The 24,558-nt window shown below is 43.0% G+C and overlaps 2 protein-coding genes across 3 annotated transcripts in view; both read right to left on the bottom strand.

Annotated features, from left to right (window-relative positions):
- Window positions 1-7,455: 7,455 nt before the first annotated feature.
- On the bottom strand, window positions 7,456-9,476 carry kcne4 (potassium voltage-gated channel, Isk-related family, member 4). The gene is made up of 2 exons (XM_069690961.1): window positions 9,418-9,476; window positions 7,456-9,002 (listed from the first exon to the last, which is right to left on the bottom strand). The coding sequence occupies exon 2, from the start codon at window positions 8,962-8,964 to the stop codon at window positions 8,419-8,421; it is 546 nt and encodes a 181-aa protein (XP_069547062.1). The 5' UTR covers window positions 8,965-9,002; window positions 9,418-9,476; the 3' UTR covers window positions 7,456-8,418.
- Window positions 9,477-11,341: 1,865 nt separating this feature from the next.
- Window positions 11,342-24,558, bottom strand: part of acsl3a (acyl-CoA synthetase long chain family member 3a) — a 35,648-nt gene continuing 22,431 nt past the window's right edge. For both annotated transcript variants that reach the window (XM_069690656.1, XM_069690745.1), the window contains exons 8-15: window positions 24,142-24,213; window positions 19,131-19,270; window positions 18,838-19,010; window positions 16,238-16,312; window positions 15,339-15,530; window positions 14,693-14,807; window positions 13,148-13,305; window positions 11,342-13,054 (exon numbers count right to left, since the gene is read on the bottom strand). In XM_069690656.1, the coding sequence (XP_069546757.1) occupies window positions 12,897-13,054; window positions 13,148-13,305; window positions 14,693-14,807; window positions 15,339-15,530; window positions 16,238-16,312; window positions 18,838-19,010; window positions 19,131-19,270; window positions 24,142-24,213 (1,083 nt within the window). In that variant the 3' untranslated portion in view covers window positions 11,342-12,896. The remainder of the gene's footprint in view (window positions 13,055-13,147; window positions 13,306-14,692; window positions 14,808-15,338; window positions 15,531-16,237; window positions 16,313-18,837; window positions 19,011-19,130; window positions 19,271-24,141; window positions 24,214-24,558) is intronic.

Raw genomic sequence — 24,558 nt, 5'->3', positions numbered from 1 at the left:
TTTACAAACCAATGGGTGGCATCATGGTGGGTTGCCACTATTTTTTTTTTTTTTTTTTTTTCATTTTTCATTTTTCACCCTTTTCTCTTCAAACATACCTTTGCTCATTGCCTTCGTACTAACAGCTCTGTTGGAAAGTTGTCTTGGTCTCAGAGACCTTAACTTGACCTCCACCATTTCCTGTTAACTGCCACTACTTAATTACATTACAAACTGAGCAAACAGTTACCTGAATACACTTTGCTATCTACTGGTAGTCTTCTCCTGCTTTGTGGGCGTTAATTATAAACATTTTCAGAGTGCTGGGCAGCTGTTTAGAGGAGCTCGGAGCTCAATGCTTCAATGTCAATGAAGTTCTGACATTTGCATCACCTGGACTTTCCAAGCAAACCATCGTGAGCAGGCCACATCGCTTACAAGCTCATTAACGTCTGAGACATCGCTAAAAGTTATCAGAGCTCAAACTTTTTTCCCACAAACCCAAAATAAAACACTTTTCATTAAACTGCTGGAAAGAATGTGTCATCATTTTTAGAGCTCGGTTTGTCCACAGTAACAGAAACTTGACCAGGGGACTGCACGACAGGCGAACACCTCTCGTTTGCAGCCGAAATCTCATTAATTCAGCAAAAGTGTGAGAAAGTTATGATGACCCGCTCAAGAGAAAGGGACATCAAAACAATATAATGAGACACTTTCTGTGATTAGACACTAACGGTCTCTGAGATGATGACAAAAGGTCACAGTCGATATGAGAACTCCAGACAAAGTTGTGGTTTTCATAATAAGCCCGTCAGCAGCGCCTCACGTCTCTGAGTGTACTTTTCATCCCGACTCCTTCCAGAAACAATCTTATTGCTTTGCTAAGCGGCTGTGAGCTGCAGTATGTACACAGTAGGATGAAGATGGATGCAGCTGAGGAGAGCCGTGTTAGCTTCGCTTTTTCAACGCTCACCGCCCCAGTCGGGTTAGCACAGGAAGGTGAGAGAAGAGACTCCTTGTTAACAGCGGCAAAAGAGCCATTTAACCGCACACGTGAGAAATTGCACTAAAATGTTCACATCCCTAATAATAACTCAGTAAGAGCCTGAGTGACGCAGACCTGCTGCATCACTGTAATTGCTTTGGCTTCGTATTATAATTTGCTGCGTCTCCATGACCCAGAAACGGTCTGGTAATTCATCACAGCCGCTCTAAACTTGCATGGCAGCTGCAAATTGACTGAGGTCTCTGCTGCTTTTATCAGGTGCAACGATTCAAACAATCAGCTCCACTCCAGCTAAAGGTTGGTGAAGTGTTTGGTTTTTTTCCTCTCTTGGTTGGTATTGACACTGTTTGATACCAAAAGCTGCAGATAGTTCCTTATACTATACACCAAAAATGTAATGAAATAAGTCTGACACACAAATTTGCTTGAAAGACATGGTTTCCCCGAACATCGCTTCTTCACCATCGGAGAGATAAAGTTGTCATGGTGGTTCTGTTGCCTGTTTGTGCCTCCAGCAGACACGGAGCAGCATTAGCATTCATTCAGAGTCCAGTTATCGGCCAACTCATGCAGATGTGAGTTCAATATTCCTTTTAGCTGTGCGTTGGTCCACTGACTCCACAGAAAAAAATCAGCTCTTTTGGCTGCTAATTGCTACACTCACACTTTCAATGTCCACATTTCATGGCACGTAGCGATGGGAGAAACTGCAGATGTTCATTCTCTGCGAGTCGACATCTTCCACGTTACAAATAGATATTTGATCCATTGTTAATATAATATTAATATAATATAGATTAATATAATATATTTAATATTTATTAAATATATGATATTATTTAATATATAATATATTTAAGATTTTTTACTATATTTTTTATTTTTATTTCTTTACCTGTGACTATAATGCTGCTGTAGCGAAAAAAAAATGTCCCATTGTGGAATTAATAGAGTATCTATCTATCTATCTATCTATCTATCTATCTATCTATCTATCTATCTATCTATCTATCTATCTATCTATCTATCTATCTATCTATCTATCTATCTATCTATCTATCTATCTATCTATCTATCTATCTATCTATCTATCTATCTATCTATCTATCTATCTATCTATCTATCTATCTATCTATCTATCTATCTATCTATCTATCTATCTATCTATCTATGATATTGATTTTCAACCTTGAAGCTGATGATTGACAGGCCTGGGGTGCATGTCTGGGGCAGGTGGGCGGATGTAATGTCCTCCCGTTCAGAGTCAGATCATCCCCTTGCTCCTCCCCTTCTCTTCCAAATATGGTCACTTCTGGCTCCAAAAAACAAGATGGCGACAGCTGAAAGTCCAGACTCAAAACTCCAAAACAGCAGCTCACAAACCATCGAGTGATGTTGGTTATCAGTTGATCTCACCCGTAAGGCAATGTAAATATATGGCAATATTAATGCTAATTCAACTACTTATACTAATACGAAGTATTTCTTTATGGAGTTTGAATGAATTAGGTTCCCACTGACGACCAGCTCAGTGTCTATAGATCAATCAATTACAAATACTCACATTACAAACCCCACTTTCAGATGAGACCTCCACTTAATGAAAAGAAGTTTAATGAGATGACAGACGGGAGGAAGGAAGGAGGATGGTGAGGATGAAGAAGGGAGGAGAGATGGTGGGATTCAGAGTGACTCATTTCCAGACTCATTAAAGTGTGTGTGTGTGTGTGTGTGTGTGTGTGTGTGTGTGTGTGTGTGTGTGTGTGTGTGTGTGTGTGTGTGTGTGTGTGTGTGTGTGTGTGTGTGTGTGTGTGTGTGTGTGTGTGTGTGTGTGTGTGTGGACAGGGGGAATTGGGAGGGGGAGGGGGCTGAGGCAGGACGCAGGCCTCGCCATCGACTCCCTCAGGGGGACACTAATGACAAACATCCTGCTTCACGGTGAAGGAGACGCTCCATGCTTTACATCTGGTCCTTATTCTCACCCTACTTACTCTCACTTGCTCTCTGTCTCTCTGTCCCACTGTCCCACTGTCTCTCTCTCTGTCTCTCTGTCTCTCTCTCTGTCTCTCTGTCTCTCTCTCTCTGTGTGTCTCTCTCTCTCTCTCTCTGGCACGCTCACACTGCTGTTGTTGCAACATGAATGAGGGCGAGGGGGTAGTTTGCAGATATTTTCCCTGCACATTGCCGGAGATACAGCGGCCCATCGCCCGCCCCCTCTTCCCTCTTGATAATAAACGGATGCTTTGCTGTGTGGTTGTGTGTTCTTGGTGTGCATGAATAATTCAGCAGGGAGTTTATGTTATGTAGGAAACACGATTTAAAATGCTTCAACAAGTCTGTATCTGACTCAAGCTGTCCGGAAGATAGGAAGACACACGGGGAGAGCAGCGCAGCACACGGAGGGAATTGTCTCACACTTTTGCTCCTCTTTTTACAGCGACTCCCACTTCTTTGATCTCAGGGGGGGGGTACAGCTGTACTAAAAAGATGAAGTGCAAAACTCTTTTATATTATTTGCTTGGAGTATTTGTTGTAGGAACTTCAGTAATCCTTCCACCAGCGATGCCTGAATCAATTTTTTTACACTCATCATCAGAAAAAGGCCCTTTAATGTCACAAATCTACAAATTGATCTGAATAATAAGATACGTATAATCACCCACTTTACCAAAAACACATCATTAATGGTGCAGCCAGAGGGCTTTAGTTGTCAGGCAGGGTATTAGTGAATTGACTGTTGCATAAATACGCCTGCATCCAGACCCTGGCAGTATATTTGACGCCCTGTCAAAGCCATTGGCGTCAGAGAGACGCACGAAGGCACCCTTTGGTGTCAGCACAATGACAAGCCGGGACGAAGGAGGTCATGTGATGGAGTAGAAAGAGTGACAAACCCTAAGTTAGAAGGAGGAATGGAACAAAATACAAGATTTTCATCTGGGAGATCGATGTTTGAGTCTGTGAGTGAGCAAAAGACGATGTAACACAAGTAAGTCGCTTATGTAACGTATGTAAAGTAACTTCAGTAAAACATGTAAAGTTACTTATTTTAACCTATTTGTCCTAAACCTAACCAAGTAGATGTTTTGTCTAAACCTAAGGTGCCAGCTTTTAACCCCCTGGGATAAGAAGGTGTTGATCTAGAAGGTGCAGCTTTTGGTGGGTCAGAATTGTGGCAAAATTGACCCCTTAAAGACAAGATATCCGATCTGGTGTTCCTGCCTTTGCCCAAAGTGAGCTGGGATACCACCCCCCCCCCTCCAAAAAACAAACAAAAACAAAAAAAACCCACTTAACAAGGTGAACGAAAGTCAGGGGTGGATACTATAAAACATCCAGGTTAGAGAATTCCTTAATTGGCATCAATGATTAAGAGATGGGGAAAGCAACAGTTACTAATTAGCCATAAAGTGAGGCAGATGGGAATGTGATTAGTTTTACAGGTAGGCTATTTGCAGCCTGGTTCAAAGTTGACCTGATGGTGGCGCTAGATAAAAATTCATCCAGCAGATGTTTCACTAAAAACCAAAACTGGTAGAGTCAGCAAAGTTCATTCTGTAGAAATCATGAAAGTCTACAAACTATTGGGTGTCATATAGAGATATTTCTCAGGATAAATGGGAAAAGTTTTTGGTTATTTTTGCAAAGTGGTTGACTTGTGACCATGAATGCTTGCTGATCTTGCTGATGGATGTTGAAACTAATTTCGTCAGACTAAAAAGTCCTGAGAGATGAATCAGCCTGCAGACATATTTCACTTCCTGTCGCTGTGCTTCCAAAGACGGAGTCATGATGTTAGAACAAGACTTGGAAACGATGTCACCGAGAGACATGTGAGAAATCTGACATGAGTTCAGGCTTCAGATGCTGTGACTTCAGACACTCTGCTTACAAGAACAGTTCATCCGTTGCTTCACCTATTTGGTTTATGAGAGCGCCTTAAAGGCTTTGTGGCCATCAGACTAATTTCCATGTTTAGATTGCAGGCATAAATCTGAATTTTCACAGAAACACCTTCAAAGCAACAGTGTTCATGTCCTCGGGTGACCGAAGCCTGTGGGTCTATCGAGAAAAAGACTGTTGACTCATGAGCCCCACTCAACCTGACAAAGCAACTCTGCAGAGAAAAATGAATGGATAACTCAGCAAAGCTGACAGAGCCTTCTCCACATACACCAGTTGTAATTGCTGCCAAACATTCGTAGACTAAATAGTGACTTCAGGGTGCTGCTTACTTATACAGTCATGTATTTCACGTTTTATATTTGTAATGAATTAGAAACGCTTTGTCTCTCTTTTGGTCTGCAAAAACCAGCCCAGTGTCATGCATGTAATACACCTGTCTGACCACTACCGTGTCAGTGCCATGTTTTGCCTTGCCTCAGTGTGAAAAGTACAACAAATATGACCAGGGTTGATGAAGGAGGTCATTTGACAGAGTATAAAAGTGCGAGACGGAAGTTGGGCTGTGGATGGTTTTCACGATTCAAAGGAGAAGGGACCGAAATCGAAGTAGGTTTAATAAAACACACAAGTCAAGGCAACTGGGGAAAAACATGAGGGAAAAATCAGAGTCCGAAAAACGAGGGTATAAACCTGACGTGGTGAAGAATTTATACTGCAGCAAAAGTGTTGTGACTAACATGGGCACAATCCCAAACAGCACTAAAGCTGAAGCACTAAAACCTCATGGACTTCACTGAGTGTGGTGCTACAGCCAGTGTTTGAGTCTGTGATGTCAAAGTGGGACACACTACTATCGTGACATCACACGCTGCTTGGAAACAACGTAATGCCATTGGAAAAGAAAAAACACCACACCTCCAGGAAGTATGACAATCAACATTTCTATATTGGAGTTGACAGTATTTTGTTTTTACATATACAGTATATATGTATAAATGTTTTTTAAAAATATTTTAATGTTTTAAAATTGTTTAAAACAAACAATTTTACAAACGTGCACTATATAACCACAGCAGCGAGTAGCCAGGATTTCTTCTCTACCATCAATGCTTGTTTTGTTTTTACATTTTGTGGTGGGCAGGTCAACCTCATAACCACATTTTATAGGCTACCAATTCCACTATGAACTATGGGCAAGTCAGCAGATATGCAGATCACAGTAAGGGCACAGGTAGACAGACTGAGGTTCTCTGGTGGACACACAGAGACACACAGAGAGAGAGAGAGACAGACTGAAACCAAGACAGGTTGGATGGATCAAACCCAAGACTTTCATACAGAAGACCAGGTTTGAGTCCATGAGAAACCCGTCTGGTGCTGAACCCCAACCACGTGGCTTTTGGTTGCCAAAGCAAGGAGGAATGTGACACTGACACAATACACTGTAGTGGACTGACGGGTGTATTGAACACATTAAACCTACTTTGATTCTCATGAGAACTTTCAGGGGAGAAGATACGTTTAAAGTCCCCATCTACTGAGCTTCTCAACTACATTTCTAAAATCCAGGGATGAAGTCAAGGCCCTTTAAAAACTCACATATGTCCCTGCAGTGCAGGTGACTTTCTTTGTTTGAATTCACAGAGATGTATTCACAGTGGGGCTGAATTTAAAATGACTGGATGAAAGAAAAAAAAAAAAAACAGATGTGCACACATGCACACACACAAAACCCACCCAGACGCCGTTGGGCCTATCAGGGCTTTCACACTGTCAATACATGGACGTCATAAAATCGATGCGTGTATTCCCTCCGGCTGTTGTTGTTGCTGATGTTGGTGTGGCGAGCTGTCATTGCAGTGAGTTGTGGGACTCGGAGCCTGCAGCGCTGCTGATAGCCCGTGTGTGTGTGTGTGTGTGTGTGTGTGTGTGTGTGTGTGTGTGTGTGTGTGTGTGTGTGTGTGTGTGTGTGTGTGTGTGTGTGTGTGTGTGTGTGTGTGTGTGTGTGTGTGTGTGTGTGTGTGTGTGTGTGTGTGTGTGTGTGTGTGCGTGTCTGTCAACAGAAAACCTGAAGCTGCCTTCCGGCATCTTGTCGCCGTCAGACAGGATATCTGTTGATTGAAAGAGAAAGAAAAATGCCTCTGGGAGTCGTCGCTGTTGTCTGCTGGTCTGCTGTGTCAAACCAACATGTGATAATCCGGTCAGATGGGTCCATTAACGCAGTCCGTGATCCATCGGGGGGTCCCATGCACAACCTTAAATCTCCACACCAACAATAATATTACCAATGAATGAAAAAAACAAACAGCTGTTCAGGTTTAACTAAGGATATGTGCAGGAAATATGAACTTCGGTGGTACTGATCTGCTTATTAACTGTCCTATTCTGCATTATTACCCATTCTAAATATAACATGGTTATAATAGTCAGGATTTCTCCTCTATTTATTCTCCCTTTTATTGTCCTCGCTTGTCAGAAGCCACCACTACAACACTGCCCTCCACTGGTGAAAGATCATAGTACAAAAGAAAAAAGAAAAAAGAACAAGTCAGAGAGCAGACTTCAATTCAAAAGCATTTATTTTTTTTCTGTAACACTACAAGTGTCCCATCTTAAATTAAGCCGTACAGAGTGACAAATACAAACTGTATGTACAGTGCATTGCTTCCATCAAGTAAACCTAACTCATTGATTGTGAATGAACAGCGTGTGTCCATCAGGGAGCTACAAACAAACACATTTGAGTTACAGACAACCTTTCAAGTGGGTTCCAGGTACGTTTCCATCACTCGAGGCCAAACTGGCGAGAGCGAGTCAAGTTCAGTTTGAGACCAAATGGCACCACAAGGCCAGTCTTCCGCTCAGTCCCCTGCAGGGTGAGTCATCATCAGCCCAGACCGGTGCAGTGGTTCTCAGGGGGGCTCCAGCAGGGAGGGGCCGTCACAAAACCAGGCAAAGATACAGTAAAATCATACAATAGTGAACAATCTGATTTACAGCTGAGTTTTAATGTTAACATGATTGTATTGACTACCTGTAAATGATCCTAACATACAGCCATTATCTTGTCGTTTAAAATAAGGACATCTAAAGAACTAAAAAATCAAATTCCATGTGGCCTAATGTGATGTGTGTGTGTGTGTGTGTGTTTCATGCTGCCACTGGCACTGGTAAGGTGTGGCATTGAATGAAAAGGTGTTCATGTGTGCAGCAGCGATCATCCAAGTCATGTCGAAAAAAAAATGGTCTGTGCAAATGCCCCTAAAAGTGGTACTTAGTGCAACTCAGATCTAAAGCATGTCACACCGGCCACTCAGGCTCTGTTTCCATCTCTTTCATGGAAATCATAATATAGATCATGTCGGTTCAGGAAGTTGTGTTACAAATAGAGGATTTAACTGAAGGTTGGACTCTCTGGGCCTCTTTAATGTGAAGACGCCTGCACGAGCTCGAGGTTGTCTCTCCAGGTAATATGCGTCCTCTTTCATGCACGGGATGTTACGCACAGTTTTTCGGGGCAAAGTTCAGCCCGAATCGTCTCCGCTGGTCTCGAACACCGCCTTCGGGTTCTCCTCCGGTCCATCCGCCGTGCCGCTGTCCGACTCCTCTTCGATGGTGAAGCGCGTGTCCGCGGAGGAGCACAGAGAGCTGACGCTGCTCTGCTCCGTGCACAGCGCGCACGCCAGTGGAGAAGGCAGCGCGCCCTCGTGATGGAGGTATCCAAAGTGGTTGCCGTGGTTACCGCAAAAGGGCAGGGACACCTGCACCGAGGGCAGTCCCGAGACAGCGGCCGGGAAGGTGAGGTTGTGGCTCTTGGGCACGGCGCCCCATTCCCGCTGCTCCTCCTCGTGCACCAGGCGCGTGAAAATGTTGATCCTGCTCTTCTCTCGCCTCTTGGAGCGGAAGTAGCCCAGCATTATACCACAGAGGAAGACTCCGTAGAAAGACACGACTGTTAATATGTACAGGTACGCGTTCCCGTTGCCTTTGTCTTCCTGAGAGCCCGCGGTGCTCTGTGTGTGCAGGAAGACGCGTTTGGGTGACGCGGTGGAGTTTTCCAGGTGCTCCATTTTGCAGTGCAGCCTTTACGGGGAACCTAGAAAACGCGCTGGAAAAGATACAGAAGTACATATTTGAATATAAGAGGCTTTTTTTTTTTTTCACCTACGCACAAGGATAGCTTTTTCCAAATAACAAATTGTTAGGGATTTATAAGTTCAGTTTCGTAGAGTGACTCTTTTCGTGTGCAACTGGTGAGGAAATATGTCAAATATGTTTAAATATTTTATTTTTCACAAGCACATTTTATCATTGTTTTACAAGAATACATTCACTTTATTTTGAAGTTATTCTCTTATGTTACATTTTGCGTGGTGTCATTTCTGTACTTTTTAAGTTAAGTTAAAGAAACACTTTCCAGAAGTTGTTAAAAAGTTCCCAAAAGTCGACACAAACATTTAGTTTCATGAAAACTAAACTAACAATAGAAACATTAACGACATTTTCAGGTTTTGTCAACTCACCGAACTGAATAGCTCTGGCTCATGTGAACCACTTGTGTCTTCGTGCAGATCCTCTGGAGTTCGGCAGAACTGATAAAATGGATGAAGTTATTTATACAGAGACCCCAGAGTGTCATCATGAGTCACGTGACAGGGTCTCGTTGTAAAATGAGCCCTGTGTATATGGAAGCCCTGCTGGACGGTTATGTTTACAAAAGAAAAATGAAATAAAGTAGATGTTTTTTTGTTTTTTTAATTATTCATATAATGATTTATGTGTAATCACATGCTCATGAGTATATATGATTTACTATCTTCAGAAAAATTACATCAGCCCTCCAGAGTCCAACACAAAGTGGCTCACAGGAGACGAGATGGAAAAATACTTTATCGAAGAAACTGCAACTGTTTAGAAACTGGTGATGAGAAGTGAATTAATCTTGGAGTCGCCCACTCAAACTCTCCTTCAAAGTCTATGATGGCCAGCACTAGCATATCTACAAACACCTCACTGGACCAGTCTCCTCATTTTCCATCAAGCTTACAATAAATACAATAAATACATCTACTGCACTCATCTCATCACACAGTTGGTTTCAATTTCATTCAAATGGACCTAAAGCCTATGAATAAAATCACGTTAATCTGTATGAATGATGCAGAGAAACGGGCAGCGCCATCTTTCCACGAGGGGTTTGTATTCTCACTGTCAAATACTCCATTTACTTCAAGACTGAAGTTTGAAGGTATACATATTTAAATCTTCAGCAAAAGTATTCCTTCAGTTTTGTAAATGTACCAGTAAAACAATGTAGGAATACTCCATTACAACTAAAGATCCTCAAATAAAAATACATAAGAAATATCAGCAAAATACAAAAAAAAAAAAAAAAAAGATGTAAAAGTAACTTATGACTGATGCTTTGGCGTATGTATATAGCTTGTCTTTGTTCTCGCTGCAAGAAGTGAAGGTAGTTTTAGCTGATGTAATCCAGTTGTGTTCAACCTGTGGGTCACACCCTTCCAAAGAGTCACGTGAAAAATTTGGGTATAGAAAATGTTATTGAAGAGGAAAAACATTTATTTTAAAATTTTTGTACTTTATTTTTTAACATCCGTGGAAGTCAAACAGTTTTTTTAAATTACAACCCCGTTTCCCAAAAAGTTGGGACGCTGTGTAAAATGTAATTAAAAATGGAATTTTGCAAATCACATGAATTTATATTTAAAATAGACCAAAGACAACATATTGGATGTTAAAACAGAGAAATTGTATTGTTTTATGAAAAATATATGTTCTTTTTTTTATTTGATACCAACAACCTGACCAATCAGCGACCAGTCACACTTGTTGCTGATTGGTCCCTCCATCAGAGTGGCTGTGCAAACGCTAATATGAGCCAAATTACCAGACTGTAATCACAGCGAAGAAAACTGAAGCTCTAAGCGACAGTTGGCACAGACAGGTTAGACCTTTCCATAGAACTACAGAAAACAAAAGTCATTTAGAAATAAAAGTCCTCATGCTGTTTTTGTTTTTTTTTAAATCCACCATAATTTGAATGAATAGTTTTGGGGTTTTAGTGTATTTTTCAGTCACTTTAAGGGTGGCTTTGTTGCTTTTAAAAGCTTGATCTCCAGGTGACCGATGTAAATCAATAGTCTGACTGAACTCCACCCATTTCATCAGACACGGCCAAATACTGGGAATTCACGCCTCAAAACTAGAATGACTGCTGAGCATTAATGGCCGAATCGAATTAGGGTTCAATTAGTCATCAGTTATTGAATCAGGGAGGGCTGATTTCACTCTTTAGCTGGTGACACAAATGTCGATTTTACACCCAGTCAGGCTGATGTGCTCAGAGCAAAAGAATCCAAGTGATTAATGCTTTCAATTCAACGCATTAAACTGTGAATGTGACGGAAATAAAAGGCTCTCACACAAAGACCAAACACAATTTTTATTCACTTCATTTGGGAGGTTTTTTTTCAAAGGCAAATTACAAATAAATAGTTGGATGCAATTATGTTACAAAGGCTGGTTCTCGCAGTGGAGCTCCAACACTGCTCTATGACACAAAGTTGAAATAGAGACTAAACGTTTGTTTCCTCTGCTGATCACAGCTCCACCTGTGTGCGATTGAGTAAAAACATCAAATTAAAAATCAGTCAGGAATTACAAAGGCAAGACTCAGAGTCAGGAAGAAAAAAGGCAACAACAAGTGTCGTGTGTGTGTGTGTGTGTGTGTGTGTGTGTGTGTGTGTGTGTGTGTGTGTGTGTGTGTGTGTGTGTGTGTGTGTGTGTGTGTGTGTGTGTGTGTGTGTGTGTGTGTGTGTGTGAAACTGATGAGTCACACACTCGTTCTCGTGCAAGTGACAAAATATATGTGACAAGGCTTTAAGCAGAATAAATGTGAGCTACGCACACAGAAGTCCCACTTAAAAACAGGTTCCCACACACACTGAGAAACTTTTGTTTCTGTACTGTTTGTCATCAAATCGTGGAGAAATGACCTGTTTTCATATTGCACAATGATTCATCAAATACAGCGATTACACAGTAATTTCATCTCTAATGGGAGCAAGTTGATGTGCATGTTTGTGCAAACTTGTCTGTACACATAGAAAATTATACTCTCATTGTAGGAAAATTAAATAGATTAAACAACAGTGCATTTGTGGTTTCTTTTTTTTTTTTTTTTTTTTTTTTTTTAAATAAGCCTCGTAGTTGTAATTTGGTCATTTTCCTAAAGCAGCCTGACTGAAAGATAAAAAATCATGAGACCAGAAAGCGCTCAGGGTTTTCTGCCGACCTGCTCTCTTCTGCCCTCGAATGACTTTGTGCTTTTGGTATGAAGACGTGCTGACGGGAGAGACGCCCCACAAGCGTGGGAGTCGCAGTCTGCCTGTGGGTGGGAGGCAAAATAAACCACTGACAGAACTCAAAACAAGTCAAAGAAACAAAAAAAAACAGGAAAATTAACCGTCTCCTGACCTGCAGGAAACACAACAAAGAAGCGCGAGAAGCAATTCCAGATCTAGAAGTTAAATGTTACGAGGAGAATCACAATGAGCTGATTTAGAGACGTACTTGATCGAAAGCACAAACCGACCTGAGCTTCTGCTGTGGCACTCAGACGAGAGTTCAACAAACACGCTGCGTTTCATAACTCACATCTGGAACAATAAGGACCTCCGCAGACGGAGGTCACACACCTGGATGAACAACTGGAAGAGGCAGGAGCGGACAGGGATGTCGCGTGTTTTCCTGTAAGCAATTTCTCAGCCTGTCTTTTGTCTCAAATTCAAGTAAATGCTGGTTAAACCTTCTTTGTCTGAGATCTTAGGATCTTTAAGATTTACCACAGCTGTAGGCCGCTGTGGCTCTCATTGATGGGGTGGAGGGCGGGAGGGCGGGGCGGAGGGTGCTGAGAGGGTTTCAGAGTCACGCGGTGGTCTGGTCAGTGCTCTGAGAATAAACACCTCTGTGCTACACTTCATTTACCACCGTACATCCTCTCGATGTCGTCCTGGTAATGTGTTTTCAGCTCCTTGCGCTTGAGCTTGAACGCGTCAGTCACCAGTCCCATCTCGGGGGTCCACGCTTCTGGGCTTAGACGGATCTTGCGAGGGATCTCGAAGCGCTCCAGCTGGGCTACGATGAAACAAGACGAAACATGAACTTGGTACCAACTTGGTGTGGAGCTCTGAGCTGAAGTTTTTGACCTCTTCTTTGACCTCGCTTTACCTGTGAGTGCAGCCTCAGTGATGACCTTGAGGACCAGCTCCTCCATGGCCTTGCTGTTGCAAAGCTCCTCGCACGACCCGCAGATGCCGTACTGGTCGGCCAGAGCCAGCAGCTGCTTCTGGTTGGGCACCACGAAGCTGATCACGTATGTCTCATCACTGCAGAGCAGGAACAGGAGGACGGGAGGCAAGGTGTGAAAGGGGAAGAAAAACAGAGCAGTTATTGAGCGAAACGTCCCCAGCGACCGACCGCTGGGCCGAATAAGGTGATGGAGCACGAACACATTCGTCCGGCGAAGGAACCATCAACTCTTCACTGGGCGAGATATTTAGCCATACAAGGAGCTGGAAACAACTCATGCCTGAACAGAGTGTGCACAGATTGCAACCTTCAAATCCCCTGAAAACACTCAGTCTGTTGCACAGTGACACAGAAGTGAATAAACATTTCGGGCTGCAGAACAACACTCAGATTGTGAGTCAGAACGACCGAACATGTCTGTGTTTTCGAGTGTGAAAAGCTTTCCGTGGTATCGTAGGACCCAGAAGGCTCCGCCACCTTCAAACCTGTTGTACTGTGACCGCAAATGTGTCTCCGTAGAAGTCCCACTGGCATTGAAAGCATTAACTTTCGGCTTTGTCCCGGTGTGATACGAATTGTGAGGCAACGATTGAGTGCTTCAAAATAAAGCAAACACATCATTCTGATTGAACAACAGAAGGTTCAGTTCCTGTTAAACACGAACGGAGCACACCACGGTTAACAATCAACATCAGCACCAGGCCTACGTGGATTTTTGTCACCAGTGGTAGATATGCATTTGCAATTTCACCATGGAAAATCATCTACAGAGAATGAATGAAGCAGTGAGCCGGGTGAGGTGTTTTGTGTGATATTTGTGTTTTAAGGGGCAGAACGTCAATGTCCGAGATTGAAAAGAGGCATCAGGTCTGGAGCACAACCAGGTTTGTCTTCTTTGACATTAGCCGGGTTGTGCACCATGAATTTGTCCCCCAGGGTCAGACTGTCAACACAGAGCTCTACTGTGACGCTCTGAGGCGTTTGAGGGAAAACATTTGGTGCAAGCGACCTGAACTGTGGCGCCATGGCAACAGGGTTCTCCAACATGACAACGTGTCCGCTCGCAGCGTGTTGAAAACAGGCCCGTGGCTTTGTGTTGATCTCTACCAACTCCTGGGAGGTAAACTTCACTCTTTACCTGTTAGCAACTCGACTTCATTCAAAACAATTCAAAAACCTAACAAAGAGCGTCAACAAAAGAGCTGCAGAGTAGCATTTCATTTCATTTTGACAAGAACAACAATAACAACAATAACTGCCAAGTGCAGATTGAACATTTAGTAAGTAGCTGAGAAGAAGTTGGAACGACTTGAAGGAGTTTTCAGCTCACACTACATCCAAGTACACAGGCAGCACAGCCAATGAGATGTCCAACAGTTTATTCAGCTGTACGTCATTAAATGGACGATGATGTGTGGTCTTCATTGGATCAATAAAGTACCACGTTTACAACCCCTCACACACCTGTTGGCATAGGCACAGATGTTGTCAATCAGAGGGCAGTTCTTCAGCATGGCCTCCACCTTTCCCAGAGAGACGTACTCCCCCGCCTGCAGCTTCACCAGGTCCTTCTTCCGATCTGGAAACACAGCAGAGACAGCTGCCCGTAACAACATGTGTGTGTCCATGTACAAGTACGGACGCACGTGTGTGTGTGTGTGTGTGTGTGTGTGTGTGTGTGTGTGTGTGTGTGTGTGTGTGTGTGTGTGTGTGTGTGTGTGTGTGTGTGTGTGTGTGTGTGTGTGTGTGTGTGTGTGTGTGTGTGTGTGTGTGTGTGTGTGTGTGCATCTCAAGAAGAAGGGACAGAGTGGACTCTGTGTATCGGACCAGCGTCATCGAGATAAAAGAGAAAAGTTCTGGCTCGCTGGAGTAAACAGAACTGTGGAGTAATTATAGGAAGTGCAGTCAGATCTGATTTGTTAAAGTCTTTCCTGCCAGACAGATGAATGGAGGCGAAACAGAGAGGTTGTCTGGCAGAAATTCAAGAGTGTGCCGCACAATGTTGATAATTTATGCTTTTGATGTAGTAGCACTGCATGGACATCCTCAAGTGGAAATCTGCACCTACAAACTGCCTCTCTGTCCTCTGACGTCCACACATGCTGCTCACCGATTATCTTGAGGCACCCGTCTTCCTGAAACTCTCCGATGTCTCCCGTGTAGAACCACCGCTGGCCGTTCTCATCGACGAAGAAGTCCTCGTGGTTCTTCGCCTCGTTCTTGTAGTATCCCATGGTTACGTTGGGTCCACCAATGAGAATCTCCCCTCTGGGATGAGGCTTGTCAGTGCTACGGTAACCACCTGAAAAGGAGGCGAGGAACATCAGTGGCTTGTACATTCAACTCCCCACATCCTGCTACACAATCATTTTATTGAGATAAAAACCAGGCGATGTGTTTACTTTAAATTCTATTTCTGCTTTGCAAAACAAGCAGGCAGTAAAGTCAACTTGATAAGTATCAATATTTCACAGTGCGCAATAAAAATGAGTTATTATCCGTTACGTAAAAAGATGGAAGTTGAACAGGAGTCGGGAGAAAAGGGGTCGGCGTTCCTTACAAGGTGATGGAATGGTGACAATCTCACCAGCCTGAGAAATGTAGAAATGAGAAGTGGATGGAAAGTGTGTGTGTGTGTGTGTGTGTGTGTGTGTGTGTGTGTGTGTGTGTGTGTGTGTGTGTGTGTGTGTGTGTGTGTGTGTGTGTGTGTGTGTGTGTGTGTGTGTGTGAGAGTGAGAGTGAGAGTGATCAGACAGACAGAGAGAGAGAGAGAGAGAGAGAGAGAGAGAGAGAGAGAGAGAGAGAGAGAGAGGTGTGTGTGTGTGTGTGTGTGTGTGTGTGAGAGTGAGAGTGAGAGTGATCAGACAGACAGAGAGAGAGAGAGAGAGAGAGAGAGAGAGAGAGAGAGAGAGAGAGAGAGAGTGTGTGTGTGTGTGTGTGTGTGTGTGTGTGTGTGTGTGTGTGTGTGTGTGTGTGTGTGTGTGTGTGTGTGTGTGTGAGCAGGCTCACCCTCCGCCCAGTCTTTAAGCTTGATCTCACAGCAAACCAGCGGTCCTCCCACTCTCCCAGTGCTGTAATCCCACACTGGAACAGACAATAAAACCACACACACACACACACACACACACACACACACACACACACACACACACACACACACACACACACACACACACACACACACACACACACACACACACACATATACACACAAGCCCACTTGGATCACGGCAGGACATTTATCGCCATAGCAACACGACCTCACTTGCTCCCTCGCCATGGAAACCCCATCCCACAGGAGTGCTCACAACACAGTGTTCTAGCTCAAATGACCGCAGTGGAGGTGGCGTGCAGCGGGCAGCGGGCAGATCTCTTTGTTTTGTGTTGCTGGGAAAGGCTGAGAGGATTTCTGTTATTTCACCGAAGCCAACAAATTAGCTGCATGATGATCGTAGCAGACATCCCCACCACAGATGTGAGAGGCATTAATGCACATTCATAAAAAAAACCCACAACAACAAGATTTTCATGTTTGTGAGAAGCTGTGAGGAATGTCTGTGAGCATGAACTTTCACATCCATTACTTTGGATTTCACAACAGGCTAAAATCTTGATACTAACTGGGATCTCAGTGTACAAAGAATTGTTGCTCATGTTGATTTATCCAGAGTGCTCTGTCTTTTCAAAACAGACATCCTACTTCCTCCTCTGTTTACTGCAGCCTCGGCACAATATGTCTGCTAATCCTTTGCCTCTCATCCATTTTCCCATCCCCGGCTGTAAAACGCTCCGTCCCTCTCCGTGTCCTCCCACTGCTTTCATTTTTGCTCTCAGGTTGTGGAAACTTCATCGTTTTAATAACTCAGTTGCTCAATAATATGCAACGTTTCCAGCTGATTAACTTTCATTTAGAGCAAATTACTTATTTAATCTCATTTTAGTTACAAAGCAGCTGTTCCTGTTGATGTCCTGCTGTTGTCTCACAGTGAATCACTGCAGATGAACAAGACTAGGAGCCTGTTCATACCTGGCAGTAACATCCATCCTGGGTGATCGCATCACAAGTGCACAGCTAGAACTGTAGGCGTGAACGCACGCCGGACGCATTGGGATCCCACTCAGACCACATTCAGAGGAGGTCACTGACATCATCTCAACTTTTTACAATTAAAATATCTCGTTTTATTTGGGTAGCCTAACCTGACCACAGGCCTGTCAATCAAACAGACACGCCTCCAAAAACACAGCTTTTTGAAGCTTATTTTCCAGTTAATGACGGGATTATTTTCTGATCGACGGCCAGAAAACTAAGATGGAATGACTTTAGCGAACGACACCGAGATAACTCTCGGAGGGTTTATGGAGCCGACCTCTAGTGGCACTCGGTGGTATTTCTTATCAGCCTCATTTTTCAAACCCGGAAGCTTCGTCCACTTTTACATACAGTCAATGGGCCTCATTCACCAACCGTTGTTAAGAAGAAATTTCTTCTTAAATCCCATTTACACAGATTTTTACTAAGATTCTGGCATTCACCGATGTTTTCTTATTTGGGATTCGTTCTTAGGTAAGAACCAAATCTACGAACACTCAAGAGCAGACGTACGCACATCTGAGTGCTGAAATGTTTGTGCCAAATCATTGGTTTTGCGTTTTCTTCAATTCTACACTTGTATAATATTATATTATTTATTCTACAATGATATTTTTTATATCTTTTATTTTAAAAATGATTTTCATTACTTTACAAAGGCTTTGAATAATCATTACACTAACACCCTGACACGCGGAAAACAGCTTTGCCTTCCAGGTTTGACAGCAATGAATTGCTTGGTAGTTAATTAAAATGTATTTGACTTTTACATTGTGATTCTTTATATATTACATATATCCTCGAGAAGGAAACACATCACTAAAAAAACCAATAACACACTTTACTTTTAGTTTCTAAGCTTTCTGTGTTTCTGGGATTGTAATAGTGTTGAGGCTGTCTCTCAGGTGAACAGGATCTGGGGGCAGGTGAACAGGATCTGGGAGCAGGTGAACAGGATCTGGGGGCAGGTGAACAGGATCTGGGGGCAGGTGAACAGCTTTTTCTGTTCACCTCCTGCTGAAGTTGTTGTTCCTCTTGGAGTTCGCTGCTCCACCGTCTGTCAGAATTATTTATGTTTCATTCAACTTCTCTCTTCTCCTTCACCGTCTGTGACTGTGCACACGGCACTGCAGTCTCATGTCCTTTTATGGGCATTGGCAGGGCGTTTACTTGTGCTAATTAGGGACAACTGGCACACGCTTTTAGTTTACGAGGACCGTGGATCAGTCTAAGAACAAATCCGGGGTTTAAGAACACGGCGTGAATCTGACGCAGACTTTTTCAGAGGACATTTCTTAAGAACAAATTCAAGAAAAATCTTAAGAAGATATTGGTGAATGAGGCCCTTTGATTTGAATCCAACCCATGATCTGTTCCTAAACCTAACCAGGTGTTTTTTTGGTTGCCAAGGCTAAGGCACCTTACTTTACACACTTGAGGCAACACGTGACTCTAACATGGTACCCTCTACTGGACTGACAGTTGTATTACACGCTTGTTTTACATTTCTGCTTACGTTCACTAATGGTTCCAGCGCCGCAGGTCTCCGTCAGACCGTACCCTTGACCGACGGGGCAGCAGAAACACACATTCATGAAGCGCTGCGTGGCTGCTGAAAGCGGCGCGCCTCCTGATAACAAGACCCGCGTCCGACCTCCCAGCAGAGAGCGGACTTTCCCAAACACCAGCCTGGATGGACAGACGAGAGAGGATATTAGAAAAATTCAGGTCTCTGCCACATCAGGAAATTATCTTACTTTTAACAATGCCTTAAGACTCTCGCACAACTGCGACAACTCATCTACATACCTGTCACACAGTGGTGTGCTGTATCCTTTGGCAAGCTGCTCCAGTTTGTAGTTGTACGCCAGTATGAAGAGTGTTCGCTGGACACAGCTCATCTCCTCGACCTTGGTCATCACGTTCTTATAGATGCGGTCCATGATCTCCTGGAGTCAGGAGGTGGGACAGGTAGGTGAAATAGACAAAGAACACGACGTGATAAAATGAATGAAGAAGAGAAAACAGTAGGGGGAAACAAGTGCGACTGATAAAGAGACAAATTGGAAATGCAAAGCAGGAGAATACTTCACACTGAAGGCAATATGAGATGATAAATATTGGATTTTGTACTGAACTGCTTGATGAAAAGATATTTTGAGAGAAATGACTTGCTGCACAGTTGCATTGTCCCTGCAGCTCCTAATATAGCAGTCGGTGAGAGCTCTGTACAGATTCATATAAAACCAAGGATGAAGTTAAAATCATGATATTTTCATAATTGTGGCTTGTTTTTTTGTTGCCATATTTAAAAAATAAAAATAATGATAAAGATTATCTTAAGAAACTTTGGCGGTCGTCTCTGCTCTGGAGGAATTTACTCTGACCCAAGCTGAACACAATCGTTGGCTTATAAAATCGTAAAGAACACTTTCTGCAAATAAGAGTCCAAACAACAAGTGAGATGGAACAAACAGGCAAAATGTGGAACATGTGCTCCTTAAATTTAGTTGTATAACAGTAATGCTCCCCAATGGACTACTAACAGAGAGTGACCTACAAAATCTGAGACAAAACAAAGGAATCCACAACATTAAATCTCTCCAAAAGTTGAATGAAACGTATCAGAGAACTGCATTCATCTGCAGGAGTGAAATGGGACGCCAGCCGATCGTGATCTGAATCATTCACACTCAGCAGCTCTTTTGCGAAAATGTTCATTGTGGTATTAGGAGATATGATTTGTGACTGTTGCATGAGGCAAGGCAGAACAATTTCCAGAAAATGTACAAACTCTGTGCTCCCTTAGAGCGGCTATAAACAATATTATGCAATAACGATGCTTTCATGCGGTCACAGATGAACCTACAAAGAATTATGTCCAGAATGTGCAGCTTCCTCCAGCTTTACGGGGCTTTATAGTGAACTTTGGGCTGTTTGATTGATTAACTCCCTTTTTCAGTTTTGGGTCACTCTTAACTCTATTAGAGACCTACTGTGCTCGACCTGCTCAGCATCAAACAGCAGATAGACACAGTTAGAATCCCTGTGGTGAACATAGTGAAGCATTTAGCAGCCAGAGAACCAGTAATTTCCCTCAGGAGTTGGTGGAGGCCAAAACAGAGCTAAAACATAGCAAATATTGAATTCACATTTCCCTGCTGGCCAGAAACCCAACTCCAAATGAAAGTTCATGTTTCACCCATTGACTGTATAGAAAAGTGGACGTAGCTTCCGACTCTGAAAAATGAGGCCACGAGAGGTTGGCTCCAAAAAGAGTTTTGGTCTTGTTAGCTAAAGTTGAGCCTTCTTATTAGTTTTCTGGCGGTCCATCTGAAAATAATCGCGTCATTGATTAGAAAAAAAGCTTAAAAAAGCTTTGTTTTTGGAGGGTGTTGCCTGTTTGATTGACAGGCCTGTGGTGTAGTCAGGTTACAGCTATCAGTGGGCGGGACGTAGTATTGCCAGGTTTCCAATCAGATTGAGTGGGAGGCGCCCACTCTGTAGCTCTGTATCCACCAATTTAGGTTAGGTTAGGTTAGGTTAGGTTAGGTTAGGTAGTTACTTTATTAATCCCCAAGGGGAATTTTTTTCCAATTTCCACCAATGTCTGAAGAAAAACATTCTTCTCAACTGGTTCTGTTAAATTAGGTTAGGTAGAATAAAAAGGGTCTAGCTGAGCATTTTTGCTTGAACTGGCAGCTTACAGGTCGGTGAGTGTTTCAAAACGTGTTGAAAAGACTCAAAGAGGCCTTCTGTCATGACATACTCTTATGCATGTTGAAGGGAATTTCATGATTTCTCAAGGACAAACTGGATAAAATGGGGGTGAAACGGTGATAGGAACAGGATGGTGCTGGGAAGAGGAATGTCAATCATAGGAAATGGAAATATTTTGTACTGTCAATGGGACAAAGTGGAGAGAAGTGAAACCCACAGATTAACTACACTTATTACACCAATCAGCAGAGTCCTCAAAAGTTGGTCTCACTTAAATGGGGGAAAGGGCACAAACAAAACAAAAAAGCAGTAAAAAGCAGCTGCTCACAGTGGGGGTACATATATATGTGTGTGTGTGTGTGTGTGTGTGTGTGTGTGTGTGTGTGTGTGTGTGTGTGTGTGTGTGTGTGTGTGTGTGTGTGTGTGTGTGTGTGTGTGTGTGTGTGTGTGTGTGTGTGTGTGTGTGTGTGTGAGACGCTAGAGCAGAGAGAGAAGAAGTAGACACAGGATTCATGCAGCAGTCTGTTGTCATATCACAGCAAACAATTTGTGTGTGTGTGTGTGTGTGTGTGTGTGTGTGTGTGTGTGTGTGTGTGTGTGTGTGTGTGTGTGTGTGTGTGTGTGTGTGTGTGTGTGTGTGTGTGTGTGTGTGTGTGTGTGTGTGTGTGTGTGTGTGTGTGTGTGTGTGTGTGTGTGTGTGTGTGTGTGTGTGTGTGTGTGTGTGTGTGTGTGTGTGTGTCGTGGGGATAACCACATGGGGCTTTCTCACGTTCTGTTTACAGCTGTGAATGGTTCCAGAAACTGGGGCCCTTTGGCCTTTACACTACGACCGCTGGGAGTTGGGGTGGGCGGTGGAGGGTGGGGGTCGGAGGGGAGTTGGTGGGGGCTGTCGTCATGATGTGTGAGAGAGGGTGAGAACGCAGTAGCGACGATGTACCGTCTCGAACTAGCGGCCGTACTGTCTAACTAACACGATCAAAGGTATTTGAGAGGTTTAGTCGTTTCAATTTTCTTCATGGCAGTAAAGTTCCATCATGTTTCACTGACTAGTAGAAAACATCACATGACGATTAAAACAGAGTCATCACTGCAAAGTCAGGATTTCACCTTTTATATGGGCTTGACTTAATGGTGATAGTTGAGTTAATAAAGCTTGAAAATATTGGCCAACAAGAATATAGATGGAGGACCGTGTCTTTGTCAGAATGTAACACTTCCCTGACAGTCTCATCAAACAATAAAGTACACAAAGCAGACCACTTCTCAGTAGGGATGGGGCACGATTTTGGAATATTCAAATAGTTGTTATAATCTACAAAATCGATTAGTATGTACGACTATCAATCTTCCTTATTCCCCGTTTTTTCCTGCGCGCAGTTGTAATGCGTCACTCCTGTCAGAAGGTGGCGGTAATGCAGCTAAAAACTGCCTGCCAGCCACATGAAATAACATGGGGAGAAGAATAACACGCTGCTCTCAGGCGTCCGGAGCTTTGCAGGTAAAACTGTCCCGGCATTATGCGAATATCAGATTAAAAATCCAATAGTTCACAGCGAATTTCGAATAGTAGTTTTGCTTGAAATGTCCATACCTACTTCTCAGTTTTATTATTCATTATTGACAGGATAATGAACATATAAATTACTATGGAGAAAATGGCCCGGTACAACGGCAAAGCCTGCAATACACCCGTCAGTCCACTAGAGGATACGGTGTCAGACGTTAAGTAGTAATGTGAAGAAGCACAAAGAGTTATAAAGTCTGCGATCCAGTGGTTTGACAAAACAAACAGGAGTGTTTGAATCTGGGAGAAGGTCAGCGTGGATTTAAAGACAAAGGAGTGGAGACGCTGCTGGGTCTTTGTTTTGTTCACGCACAGGTGCTCCGTGGACGCGGTATCCTCTAGTGGACTGACGGGTGTATTACACGCTGTAGTGTGAGACTGGGTTGGATAAAATGTTAACTAACTGACAACATACAGCAAAGAGATCATAAAAGTATGATCAGAATCTTAAACTTCTTCATCTTTAAGTGTTGGTTTGTAAAGTTGATTGCAAACGTTTTAGCCAACTCAAACATTAACATTAAATTAGGAGTCGTTCTTCCGGCCACCAGGTGAATTTCCAAGCAATATTTACCTTCACTTTGATTTGTTTATATCCACTAAGTCCTGATGGAAAGACGTGTGTTTTTAGCTGTCGAATGCTCTGCTAGCCTCACCAGGTAGTCGCTAACTTTGTCAGTCTGTTGTTTGGTTCTGAGCAGGTTGTGTTCGGTGCTGTTTAGAGCTTTTTTTGTTGCACGATGCTGCTGGAAATATAGACGATGACATCAGTTAGTCTGAACCAAATGTTGCATTGCTGTAAAACCAAAACAACAAAAATGCACCATGAAGCTGAAGGGACCTTGAGAGTCGGATGCTAATGCTCTCTGGGTTTGTAACTACTTGTACAATTGACCCCTTTCACATACAAGTTAAGTCATTAAGTACATTATTTATGTAAAATATTAAATTCAAAGCGGCTTTATTCCTGATACGATGTTAGATTAAAATTGTTGATAACACCCTGACTGCAAAGTTTGCTTTCCACGTCACACTGCATGCCCTACTTTTTTGTTTCCATTAATTATAAACTCCATCTAGAACTAATAGAGGACTTGGTGGAAGGGTGGGACAACATTAACAAAACAATTCAGCTATGCAAAGTTGTGAGTAAAGCCCATCTTGGCATCATTAACGCTGAGATCGGTTAGTGACTAGAATATACTCCCCGACAAGCACACCTCAAATATGCCACTTTATCCTCTGGTTGTCAAACACTGTTTGGTGATAAAGAGCAGCGCTGGCCATCGGGAGGATGCAGCAAGTATCTACGTCACAGTCAGTTCAGAACCAGATCCAGCAGATCCAGGCCTGCTGGACTCAGTCACAGCTGGACTATGGACAAATACAGAGTGAAATCTGATCTGCTGGCAGACATGTCAATCAAACATCGGTGTTTGCACAGACTTTAGGGGGAGAAACTGTCAATATTAAGGCTTGTCCATCATTATTCTGAACAAAGCTTTGCATTGTGTTGAGTGTATCGTCTGGACGTACCGGGACAGCGGCCATCAGAGTAGGCTGCAGGACGCTGGTGTCTCCTTTGCTGCCTTTCTTGATCTTGGTTGACTTCAGGTGAGAAAAATAAACAGTGTCACACTAATGATTGCACACATCAGATTTCAACACACATTTCAAACAAGATAGTGAGCTTTCGAGGACCTTTGGACAGCGCCAGGCTAATTGTTTTTCCTAAGTTATTCAACTGCACTTTAAACTGCCATAATTATGTATTAGGGGTATTTTTTTGTGGGACTTTCTCCAGAATTTGTATTCTTTTCTCTTTCTGTTTTGCTTCATGGGAGCATGGTGAATATCCTCATAGAAATGCTCTCCCCATCCTGTCCACGGCTACAGACAATAATCCTTTAGCACTCCTTTGTCTTATTGTAATTTGTTCTTTAAAGTAATTTT

Source organism: Brachyistius frenatus, unplaced genomic scaffold (genome assembly GCF_029030835.1).
Source record: "Brachyistius frenatus isolate BFR_SWC_R1_liver_20210118 unplaced genomic scaffold, ASM2903083v1 Contig_1, whole genome shotgun sequence".
In the NCBI taxonomy this organism is placed as follows: domain Eukaryota; kingdom Metazoa; phylum Chordata; class Actinopteri; family Embiotocidae; genus Brachyistius; species Brachyistius frenatus.
The sequence above is the reverse complement of the archived record's forward strand: the minus strand, read 5'-3'. Positions and strand labels throughout refer to the sequence as shown.